This window comes from Xenopus tropicalis, chromosome 6, assembly GCF_000004195.4.
Source record: "Xenopus tropicalis strain Nigerian chromosome 6, UCB_Xtro_10.0, whole genome shotgun sequence".
Classification (NCBI taxonomy): Eukaryota; Metazoa; Chordata; class Amphibia; order Anura; family Pipidae; genus Xenopus; species Xenopus tropicalis.
In genome coordinates, this window is record NC_030682.2 from 109,375,511 (window position 1) to 109,388,129 (window position 12,619).

The 12,619-nt window shown below is 39.2% G+C and overlaps 2 protein-coding genes across 14 annotated transcripts in view; one reads left to right on the top strand and one right to left on the bottom strand.

The window, feature by feature from the left end:
- Nucleotides 1–3,490, top strand: part of ttc39c (tetratricopeptide repeat domain 39C) — a 41,738-nt gene extending 38,248 nt beyond the window's left edge. The window contains 1 exon segment of the mRNA NM_001113821.1: nt 97–3,490. Within this exon segment, the coding sequence (NP_001107293.1) occupies nt 97–186 (90 nt within the window). The 3' untranslated portion in view covers nt 187–3,490.
- Nucleotides 3,491–10,057: 6,567 nt separating this feature from the next.
- The window catches only part of osbpl1a (oxysterol binding protein like 1A), an 81,586-nt gene continuing 79,024 nt past the window's right edge, over nt 10,058–12,619 (bottom strand). For all 13 annotated transcript variants that reach the window (XM_018095055.2, XM_018095057.2, XM_012965314.3 and 10 more), the window contains 2 exons: nt 12,412–12,502; nt 10,058–11,414 (listed from right to left, as the gene is read on the bottom strand). In XM_018095055.2, coding sequence (XP_017950544.1) covers nt 11,312–11,414; nt 12,412–12,502 — 194 coding nt within the window. In that variant the 3' untranslated portion in view covers nt 10,058–11,311. The remainder of the gene's footprint in view (nt 11,415–12,411; nt 12,503–12,619) is intronic.

Genomic DNA, 12,619 nt, shown 5'->3' on the forward strand with positions numbered 1-12,619 from the left:
CAAGCAGTGTAGCATATCCATTCACCTGCCCCAGTCCTTCTCAGGCAAGTTGTAATTTCTAGCTAAGCAAATCTCTTTTCCTCTTTGCCCTTCTAGGAAGAATATACCGGCTATGATTTTGAGAACAGATTGCACGTGCGGATCCATGCAGCCTTAGCCTCTCTCAGAGAAGTGGTCCCGCAGTGATGCAGTGTGTGTCTGACACTGGTTTCTACACTGGTTTCTGCACTTTAATCAGAAGCAGAGGATCAAAAACACTGGGCAAAATGGTGGATTCTGCATTGTTCCAAAAAACGACCTGTGCCAGACAAAATGCACAGAACTGGCACCATTTGCCTGAAATGGAATTCAGTTTTTTTATTTAAAAATACAAACAAACAAACCCTGGGGAGGGAACCATGTAATATATTATATTCCCTCTTCTGGGTTGGCAGACATGTAGTTTGGCAGCTGCTGTGCTATTCAGGGGCACATTAGTGCTGATCAGTAGTTCCACCTACTGGACACACTATAGAACTGTATAAGCACTCCTTTTATGTAACCTTACTGACAGACACCATTAAATGTAAGGGGATAATGTTCACCTTAGTAGATATTGCTGCTCTGCTTACATTTGCTGGATGTGATTCCGCCAAGGAACACTGTACCAAAATGATATTGGCAAGAAGTGCTTAATGCAGTCGCATACACTGAATTGCTGCTAGGAAATTCCCAGTAGAAAGGGGCACTGGTTATGCAGCTAGGACTTAGGATACACACACAATGCCACAGTGTCCTTTAATTTCAGCACAACCCATGCTACCATCTTGTATTGTCAGGTCTCACTAACATGTAGATGGGAGCACTGGAAGTTTTTGTTACCTAGCTTATCTGGGGGTCAGTTATCCAATGTTATTTGTGGATTTTGTTTTTGGATAATTTTCCCATTCTGTAACTGAAGTTCATCTATCTTATTGGGAGATTACTCATATGCCGCAGTTAAGGTTTTGTTTTTTAAATTCTTTAAAAAAAACCTTTAATAATCGGCATTTTTTGCACAGGCCTCTAGGTATATTTGATTTTAAGAGACCTGAAAGGCAGTGTTTTATTGGATCAATTTAAAACAGAACCAGGGGTAGAACTCTACCCCAAACTGCACAGAATATGCTGTTGTACATCAGTTGCAACACCGAAGAAAATACACAAGCGTCATTAACTTATAAGTATAAAAATGGTTGATTTGCGTGAATTGTGATGCGGCTGTGCTGTACTTGTACAGGGTGCTGCTAATAAATGCTGCAATAGGGGCTTTAAATCTGGTGGGAATGCAACCACTGGTTCCCAAACCACCCTTGGTGAAAACCTGGCCGATAATGAATCACTACCATCCTCGCAATGCCTTATTAATACAGATCAATTATACAGAAACGTCCAACTATAGGGGAAATAGCACACCCTACTGCATTGCAGACTTTTATCCACTTATAGTTGGGCAGGCAGTGGGTTGTACCACTTTGATGCCTCCCTCCCCATTCATAGCTAATTTGCTCTGATATGGATAGAGGTTATAAACACGAATTGGACTGATATAGTTACAGACTTTGTTACAGTGGATACAGGTGTTGAACTGTGCTACAACAAGGGGCCTGCATGAAATCTTTTTTTATTGATCTAGTAAAAACTTAATACCAAATTTTCAATTATTTTTTTTCAAGGACTTGAAATCAGTGAAAGGCAATACAGTAAAGAAGCTGTAGCACTTGTGCTTCTGCATAGTACTTGAAAACATTCTTTATGTTCAACTTCAGGGACTTTTCAATGTTGTTTGTAGCAGACAAATCACTAAATGTGTATTGTGTGTGTGTAGTGAGCTTGTCCGTACAATGAGCAGTAAGTAGAAAGGCTGCTGGGATGCAGTTGTTAGGTAGGTAGGTAGGACTTTCCCTTTAATGGATGAAATCATATGGAAACATTCTTTGTGCAGCCCTGTGCTAATATTTCTATTAGACCTACAGATGTAGCCTCTTAAGTGCAGTAACATCTCTGGCTATACAAATCCACCATGAACAACTGGTCTGACTGCCTGCCTTTCAAAGAAAAAAAAGGCAGTTTCTAGCAGTCCATAATTTCTGAGGTTGTTATACAAGTGTATGTATGTAATAAAATGCCAGAGGGGAACATGCCACTCACTAAACCAGGGTTTCTGATGCCAGTGGTTGCCTGACGAGCTGGCCTCCAGCTATTGGAATGGTAACTGCCTTCCATGTATAGTTGATAATCAAAATGCCTGGGTGCAGTATACACAAGTGCAAATGTAACCATTGAAACAGAATACCGCACTCACAGGACTTAGTGAAAAAATACAATGAAGTTTATTGTGAAAAACGTCTGTCTAATGTTTCGGCCGTGTCCACAGCCTTTCTCAAAGTGAGACTTTCTCAAATATATATATATATATAAGGAAATGTCACTGTTTTTATAAAGGGGGTAATATATATATATATACCCTCTTTATGTTGGGCAACAAGCCTGACAGTCAGACAGAAGCTCTTTAGAATGGGACCCTGGACAGAAAATGGAATTTATGCTTCAAAAGATTTATTAGTTTGGTTCTGTATAAGAGGAATGACCAGAGTGTAAATATATTTGACCAAACCGGAATTTGCAGGACTTATCAGATGAAAAGTGAAAAAGTCTAGCAACTAAAAGCTGCAGCATTTCTTTAGCAGTCAAAGGAGATGGAACCTGCAATTTTGTTGACAGTGAATAGAACAAAGCAAATTTTCCTTTTATTTTCAACTTTTTTTTATTGTACAACATACAGAGAAACTGCAGGGATGACTGCAGCATTAGGCACAACTGTTGAGTGCTGCACCCTACATTACAGTGATTTTAGACAGTACGTTTTCAATAATTAATACATGGAAAACATGAATTGCAGACAGAATTTTAATAGACTGTGGGTCACATGATGTGATTTTGCTGAACTGAGCCACAATCATGCCTATAATTCAAACCTTTCTACCCCCTGCATACTGGGCAGATGGAAGCAGCTGCCACACACTCGCACTTCTGTCTCCCACTAGGTGCCAATATGGAACCCGCTGGCTCTCTTCAACTCAATCTCATCACCACTGGCCAAAGCTGCTGGTCTGAAACAGGTTAACCTATCCATGTGTTTCCTTCATACCTATAGGTCTGCTAGAAATGTGGCATGAGTATTGTTTCCATTGGATTTTGCCTGTGATGAGAACAATGAGGATGGTAGTGGCACTGGCTGAGGGTTTATACTCGGAGGCATTATCTAAGAGCAATAAAGGCACTGTGTGTGTGTGTATCTGTGGGCTGTCCATCATTTGCTGTAGTTTGTTTGTTTCTGTTATTTGCAGAGTAGAAAATAATGGTACATAGATGTTACCAAAAGCCTAGAGTAGAATATTTATTGTAGTGTAATGTTTGAGAACTTACACTTTTGTATTTCCTTACAGACAATAAAAGGAAAGATGTTTTATTGTGTCCTGAAATTATTTCTCTATGCCATGTAATAATAACACTGTATACAGAGCCCTGGACTTCAGCGTAATTTTGTTGGCAATTTCAACTGGAATATGAGATCCCTGATCTGGAAAGCCATTATCCAGAAAGCTATGAATTATAGAAAGCCCATCTCCCATAGACTCCATTTTAAGCAAATAATTCTAATTTTAAAAAATGATTTCATTTTTCTCGTAACTGAGCTGCATAAATCTATATTAGTGGCAATCCTATTGGGTTTATATAATGCTTAAATGGTTTATAGCAGAATTAAGGTGATCCACATTTGTCAAGAGGACAGAAGGTCCAAAGCATTCCAGATAATAGATCCTTTACCTGTATAAAACATCTCTCACTGATTTGCCTGGACATATATAAAGATAAGTAGGGAAGATCCCTGTAGATATAAGTAGGATGTCATTTTTACTCAAGATTAGTGCCTAAGCTGCATCTCCCCTTGTCTCCAGGTAGATGGGTCACGTAGTGAGGTACCAGGTACAGGTAACTGGAAAGAGGTATAAAGACTAAACGCTAGCAAATAACCCAGGAATGACAAATGTTGCACTGTATATACAATTAATAAAGAAAGAAATCTCCCCATGGAATGTCTGGAGATTATTATTGGTACATGATTAGCACAATATCAGTCCCATTATAAAAGATAAAGGTCCCTGCTGTATGCATTAAACTTCAGAGAACCTTTAAAGGAGAAGGAAAGGTAAAAACTAAGTAAGCTTTATCAGAAAGGTCTATGTAAATACATCCATAAGCACTCACAGAAACGCTGCATTGAGTCCTCTATCAAAAGAAACAGGATTTCTTGTCTCCTTTTTTGTAAACATTCTTTGGTATGAAACTTCCTCCTCCCATAAGAATTCATAAAACTCACTCCCCCTCCCTTAGGAAAGTGTAATCTGAGCTACCAACAGCCTCTAGAGCTGCAGCAGAAAGCTATTAAGACCAAGCTAAAATGGCAGCTGCAATCTTAAATAGAGGGAGCTTCTAGGGCTGTTTACTCAGGTATGGTAATGCTTTCTGCAGCATAGATATAGTGTTCTAGGTGGCACTAATGTGGCAAATCTATTGGCAGTAAAATGCCAAAATGATTTTTGTTCTTTAAAGTCACAGGTGGCAAAAGACACAGCACTAGGAAAGCTGTACCTAATGCCTGTTCTAGCCGGAGATGCCCACATGGTTCCCATATGTCGTCCCTGTCCCTGTATGCATTGCTACAGTGCCCCATTCTAAAAATCCAAAGAGGCAGGGACAACTCCTGGCATATCAGGTACATTGGGGCCAAAATATCATGGGGTTTTGTACCTTCCATGTTCCATGCAGGATGCTGCCGCTTTGCAGAGCGATTTGACAAAATTGGAAAACTGGGCAGCAAACTGGAAAATGAGGTTCAATGTTGACAAGTGCAAAGTTATGCACTTTGGTAGGAATAATATAAACGCAAACTATCTCCTGAATGGTAGTGTGTTGGGGGTATCCTTAATGGAGAAGGATCTGGGGGTTTTTGTTGATAACAAGTTGTCTAATTCCAGGCAGTGTCATTCTGTGGCTACTAAAGCAAATAAAGTGCTGTCTTGTATAAAAAAGGGCATTGACTCAAGGGATGAGAACATAATTTTGCCTCTTTATAGGTCCCTGGTAAGGCCTCACCTTGAGTATGCAGTGCAGTTTTGGGCTCCAGTCCTTAAGAAGGATATTAATGAGCTGGAGAGAGTGCAGAGACGTGCAACTAAACTGGTAAAGGGGATGGAAGATTTAAGCTATGAGGTTAGACTGTCGAGGTTGGGGTTGTTTTCTCTGGAAAAGAGGCGCTTGCGAGGGGACATGATTACTCTGTACAAGTACATTAGAGGGGATTATAGGCAGATGGGGGATGTTCTTTTTTCCCATAAAAACAATCAGCGCACCAGGGGTCACCCCTATAGATTAGAGGAAAGGAGCTTCCATTTGAAGCAGCGTAGGGGGTTTTTCACGGTGAGGGCAGTGAGGTTGTGGAATGCCCTTCCTAGTGATGTGGTAATGGCAGATTCTGTTAATGCCTTTAAGAGGGGCCTGGATGAGTTTTTGAACAAGCAGAATATCCAAGGCTATTGTGATACTAATATCTACATTTCATATTAGTGGTTGTATATACAGTTTATGTATGTGAGTGTATAGATTGGTTAGTATAGGTTGTGTGCTGGGTTTACTCGGATGGGTTGAACTTGATGGACAATGGTCTTTTTTCAACCCTATGTAACTATGTAACCTTGCCCCTAAGATAAAAGGTAAATAATTGCATCCCATTATAGCCCGAATGACTTCTGTATTGTGAAAAAAGTTAAATGCAAATAAAGAGAAAAAGAAAAACAAGTAAACTGGATTTGCTGTGACAAGTGAGAAAATGAAGCACAAACAAAACAAATTTTACTCATTTTGTGTTTTTCACTGAGCAGCAACAAATCCCTAAAATTCCAATCCCGACAGTTTTAACCAGCTCTTTTTTCTATAAGATTCCCTCAGCTGCTAAGCTCCACATTAAAGCGATGCTCTCACCTCCCTATAGCTTTCCATGCTGATATCAAAATCTGATCAGTAAACTAGATGAAAGGTCTGCTATCCAACGACAGGACCTAAAGAAGGAAAATGCACACACAGCAAAACCTAATGCAATGTGTAGAAACATATACATATATCATTAGTAACATAACATAAGGGGAATGTAGAAAATAGCTTTAGCACAGAAAAAATCATTCCAAAATGTACCTACATAGCATTTTTCTTCTTTTTAAACAGGTGCAAGTCAGATGCAGAGCCAGGGCCCAGGGCAATGCACAAAGCCTGGATCACACAGCTCTAAGGGAAACGCTATGTAAATCATACAAGTCAAACAAACCTGCCAGACTTTAGCTATAGCTGAACACCTAAGGTTAAGGATAGGGTGTTGCAAAGGGAACCTTATACCTGAGCCACAGAGAATGAATTTCTTGCTCCCCTAGCCAGCAATGTAAAGCCTTGGCATTGTTATTACTGCTTTCACAGTGTCCGTCAGTGGCAGAACTGATACAGGAGACACCAGTAAGCATGCCTGTGGGATATAGGTTTTTTTGTTAGTTTTTACTGGAAAAATATGCAGGCACAAATCTCATGATGCCCACGGCTTGCATCCCATGGTTCTGTCACCGTTTGCAATTTTAAAGGACATGTAAACCCCCCACAAAAATGTAATCAGTGAATAGCCTCTTTGCAATCTTTCAATAACTGCCACTCTGGTTGTTCAAAGGGATAAGACTGCAGCATCCCCTTAATCACTTAGTATTCTTCTCCTCCTCTAAACCCTCTCAAGGAATTTTCTTTGGCGCTTGGCTACTGAGCATGCTCAGTTCTTTTCAGCTCAGGTTACCAAACACCCCGCCCCCCGTCTAGCAACAAGTGAATAGATGTCATTGCTGGTTCCCATAAAATCTCTCCTCCAGCTGTCTGCTTCAATTTTTTCTCCAAACCTCCTGCCCTGAGCTTACCTTAACCATTACAGTGCTCAGTCCAAGCAGGACTTTTTTTTTTTTATCAAAGTAAGTTCTGCCTGTGTAAGCCTGCATTTTTCATTGCATGAACTTTACAGCGCACATGTGCTGTTTGTAGATGTTAATGTCACGGATGATGTGCCAAAGGGAAAATGGATGCCGAGGGGATATATGCAGTACAAATGATGTGGTTTGAGTGGGAGAGATGTGGCCAACTTATATACATGGTAGGAAAATACAGGCTTCACATGTCCTTTAAGAAGGCTAAATGCCTTGTGTGATATTTGTGTAACAAATATTACAAAGACAAATATTAAACCAAAATCAGAGCATACTGGACAAGTGCAAAGTTCATAGTTTTGATTAATGGATAGAATTGGGGTGCCTGGCTTAATTGCCTCTCCTATGTATCTTCCTATACTATTTTTTTATATTTTATATATATATTTTTTTTTTTATACTATTTCTCTGTGGTTTATAGCATACACCAATCATAATTTTCTTTGTAACCTTAAGCCCTGCTAAAATTTCTACCCAAAGGGATTCCACACCCTCTCTATTGCGGTAATCTCTTTAGCATTGGCTTTAAATCTGGTTTTATAAAAACCAAACCCCTCCAGCCTTTTTAATCCCTCTGTCCTTCTTAAAACGGTGTAACAACTGTCTATAAAAGGTTGCGTGGCCCTTAAGCAGGCATTTCAAATGTACGCACCAGAGGCTCAAAACAGAAACAAGATTAGCTCATTAACTTCATCTCTAGATACAAAGTTATCCACCAAAAAGAACCAGCACAGAGCCGCAGTATTGTAATATGCCAGACAGCTAGATGAGTTGGCTATACATGTGTAGGAGCTGCTGCTGTGTGCCTCCTTTAAGATCGTTTCTACTGTTGTCGTGAAAGGAGATCTGCACCACCAGTGCAGTGAAGTGTGATTTCGTAAGAAGCGTGACCTATAGTGGCTATAGATTGGACAGTCTGAAGAATTTCCTGTTTGTGCCCAGGTTTAGATCTATAAATATGAATTTCCATATGGAGCTGAGGAACGGACACCATAGTCCTGCTGCTTCTTTCTCTAATGGTGACATACAGACAGGAAGGCGCAGATAAAAGCGCTTATAGCAGGTTCTATCACACAAGGTCAGCCTTAGATGTCAATGCAAATGTTCATGTGGCATAATCTATGGATAAAGATTAGCCTCCCACAGACCACTGCCCACATATATATATATATATATATATAGTGATGGGCGAAAAGTTTCGCCAGGCATGGATTCGCGGAAAAATTCGCCGCACGTCCAAAAATTGTCGCCGGCGTCAAAAAAGAATAGTCGCGGGTGACAAAATAATAGCGGCGCGACAAAATAATAGCCGCGTGCGACGAAACAATCGCCGTGCGACGAAACAATAGCCGCGTGCGACGAAACAATCGCCGTGCGACGAAACAATAGCCGCGTGCGACAAAACGATTGCCGTGCGGCGAAACAATTTTTTTTGTTGCACGACATTTTCGCCGTTTCGCGAATTTTTCGCCGTTTCGCGGATCTTTTTAAAGATTCGCAAATTTTTCGGCGAAGCGAAACGGAACAGATTCGCTCATCACTATATATATATATATATATATACATATATATATATACATATATATATATATATATATATATATATATATAGTATAAAAAAGACCAGCAACTCCGGGATTTCTTGTGAAAAATCAAAACATATATTCAAAGTAGCATAAACAGCCGACGTAACGTTTCGGTTCCCATCGGGACCTTTCTCAGGGTATCCATGCCTTGTAACACACATCTTTAAATCACCAAAACCAGTTGCACAACATTGGCTTCAAGCCAAACATCCGGCCTCCGCATTTAAGTGTATGCCTATTGACTGTGTTGCAGATCTACCGAGAGGTGGGGACATAGATGGGATTTTACTACAAAAGGAATCCTTTTGGACATATGAACTGAACTGTGTGGCCCCTAAAGGTTTAAATTGCTCATTATCTTTAAGCTGTTTTTTGTGAACCAATTTGTCCTACGAACGTCTAAGATGACCATGGATTTTAGGTCTGATTGTTTTAAACTACTTGCATTGTATGTTTTTTCGTATTAATATTTTCTTGCTTTATAAGTGTCATTTAATACCTGGCATATTAAGATATGTGTCAACTAGTGTAGACTAAGTAGTTGAACTATAAGACTAAGTAGTTGAACTATGTAAAATTGGGGGCCCCCAATTGCCAGGATAGTGAGGTTAGTTGATCAGCTTGCGCAGCGTAATAAAGGATGTATTTAACTTTGGATTTTAATGTAACAGGGTTTGCACGTGCACTTTCTGTATATATGTCGATGTATGGTTGAAAAAGTACTTTATGTTGCACATTAACCTATCGCTGTAAATGTTTACTGTATGGAATTTTATATGAATTTTTATATGATATTATGCATACCTGTAATTTTTGGACTAACAATCTTCACTAAGTCACTTTATTATGTTAATGCTGCTTAACACTTCATTAGGCTGATGTTGCCTAGCACTGAACACTTTACAGCACTTTTCAGCACTTTCACTTGCTTTATGGCTTCAGCCACTTTATGGCAGCACACTGTGATGTCACTTCCTATTGATTTACTGGTTTTTGGTGATTTAAAGATGTGTGTTACAAGGCATGGATACCCTGAGAAAGGTCCCGTTGGGGGCCGAAATGTTACGTCGGCTGTTTATGCTACTTTGAATATATGTTTTGATTTTTCACAAGAAATCCCGGAGTTGCTGGTCTTTTTTATACTATTGGAACCCTTTACTGAGCACCTGAGGTATGTTATGTAGCGGTGTGCCATCCTTTGTGTGTATATATATATATATATATATATATATATATATACTGTATATATATATATATATATATATATATATATATATATATATATATATATATTGGCATTTCTGATCTTTGTTATTTTAACAAAACAGGGTTAGAAATATTCGCTGAAAAAAAAGAAATTAAACAAACACACAAAACACATTTTCAGCGCTTTTAAATGCTTTTATTTCGCAGCACTTGATAAATTAAGGTTATTTTATTTATTATATGCTAAACAATTATTAGAGTTCCTAATTCTACTGCTCTTCCCACAGTGCTTTGTGCCAATGGACTCTACAAATTCTTCCAAAACAGGCACCTCGAGTAAGAGGGATACAAGAATATACACAAGTGCATATGTATATCCGTTACAAGATACTGTGTGTGCCTGGCAGAGAGATGTGCAGGAGTCGGATGCTCACAGTCTATGCTGCTGCACCGTCATTGAGTTTTGCTACAAGCGGAACATCCCACAGGGAGGGGAGTTAGTATGGTATCCCTGCAGCGCTGCACATAGTTTGTTGTCACTATATGGCTTCTCTGTGGTCCTTAAATAATGAATTCTTGTGATATAGATTTAAGCAGAGGATTCCAATCCAACAGCTTTATCTTATTACACGTGAGCACCACATATTAGATTATTAGCTACTACATGGAAAGTGACAACACAGAGTACATATCTTTCGGAATATGTGTTTCTGTCAGCAAGTTTTGCCAACTTTGTCCTACATATTAATAACATCTACTGTTTAATATAATATATAGAAGATTTTATCTCTAGAAATACACTTTGATATGATAAATAGAATTCTAAGACAAAATAGAAATGTAAACCCCATAATTAAAGGATTAAAAACAAGGCTGACCTGATAAAACAATGGATTCTGCTTCCTTTCTTTCATAAGCAATGATCTTCATAAAGAATGCAAAGAAAGTGCTGCCCCTCATGCCAGTTATACCATAAGCAGCCATAGGACTACTGAAAGCAACTGGATAATGAGTAACAATGAAACAAACCCACATCCTGCATATTAAGTCTAATACATTCAGTGCTTATTTGTGCTTAGTATATCAAGCCTTCAGTATAACCAGAGAGAAAAGCACCCAATATTTCAAAGGGTGGAGCCCCTTCTCTCGATCATACAATTTCAGATAACTGCTTTAAATAGATAGCTGCCAGCAAGTTCAAGCTTAAACTCCCACCGTGACTTTAATGTTGAACACTGCTCCCTGAAATATTGCTTGGCTGTCTCTTTCTTACAAAAATGTCCACTAATCCAGTTGGAATGCTTAAATTAAGTGCTAGCATTAGAGTGCTATAAAAGGTGCATTTTGTTTTTATTTCTTGAAGAGTCAAACACACAAATCTACATTGGATACAGTTGGAAATATGTCTGTCACTCATATGAGCCAGTTTCAATAAATATCTGGCAGGTTGGAGTAGTTTCTGTCCCAGTAGTTTCCAGAGTAAAGCCAATCCTGTGAACCATTGTAGGGGTTGGGACCTTGTCGGAACCATCTGTTGAATAAAATGACGAACACATATGAGATTATCAGTAACAATGAACGGACAGTATTGTTATTGAGTATTGTGTATTGTGTATTGAGACATTCTGTATCAATGAGCAGTTTTGTGTTGAGCTGTTGCTTAACTGTGGGTAGTATCCATTTAAGTACTTAAAATAACTGGCATTTTGCAAATTGGTACATTGTCTGTAAATGTAATGGTATTACAAGATCATTCTTGGTAAACTCAGTTAATTTACAAATGAGTCTGCTTAAAGCAATACTGGCAGCAGTGGTACTGGCCCTATACTTCACTGAGAACCACAAATCATAATTCTCAGTGGAAGCAACATGGTTCCCAGTGCTCACTGCAGTGTCAGGGCTGACGAATGCGGAATGACATATGACAATTAGGGAGTATTTTTTTCCTGCAGATGTCTGGTTTGAATTAATGTCAGTATACACCAGTGATCCCCAACCAGTGGCTCAGGGGCAACATGTTGCTCCCCAACCCCTTGGGTGTTGCTCTCAGTGCCCCCAAACCAGGTAGTTATTTTTGAATTCCTGACTTGGTGGCAAGTTTTGGTTGAATAAAAACAAGATTTCCTACTAATACTGAGCCTGATAGTGTGCATAGAGGCTGCCTAATAGCCAATCTTAGCCCTTATTTGACACCTCCATTAACTTTTATGATGCTTGTGTTGCTCTCCAAGTCTTTTTATATTTGACTGTTGCTCATGAGTAAGAAAGGTTGGGGACCCCAGCAAGGGTCCCCAACCTTTTTTTTACCTGTGAGCAAGATTCAAATATAAAAAAAAGAGTTGGGGAGCAACACAAGCATGAAAACTGTTCCTGGGGTTAAAAAGAGGGGTTCTGATTGGCGATTTGGTAGCCCCTATATGGACTTGCAAGCCTACACGAGGCTATGGTTGGCAGTACATCTGGTTTTTATGCAACCAAAACTTCAGGAGAGTTGCACAATATTTTAAAGGCCCTGAACCTGCACAAACCTGGTTTTCCATTCCTCATCAGTTTTGGAACGACTCTTCCGTGCAGCTCTTTGCTTCTCTTCTAATCTTTTCTTTTCCTCACTGGCTGAGTCTAGAAACAATAACAAAGGTAATTAATCCAAATTAAATAGAGAGATACATAAAGGTTTTCCCTCTGTTTATTGTTCTATACATAAGAAACTGGCATTTAATGCTGCATTTAAGCCCT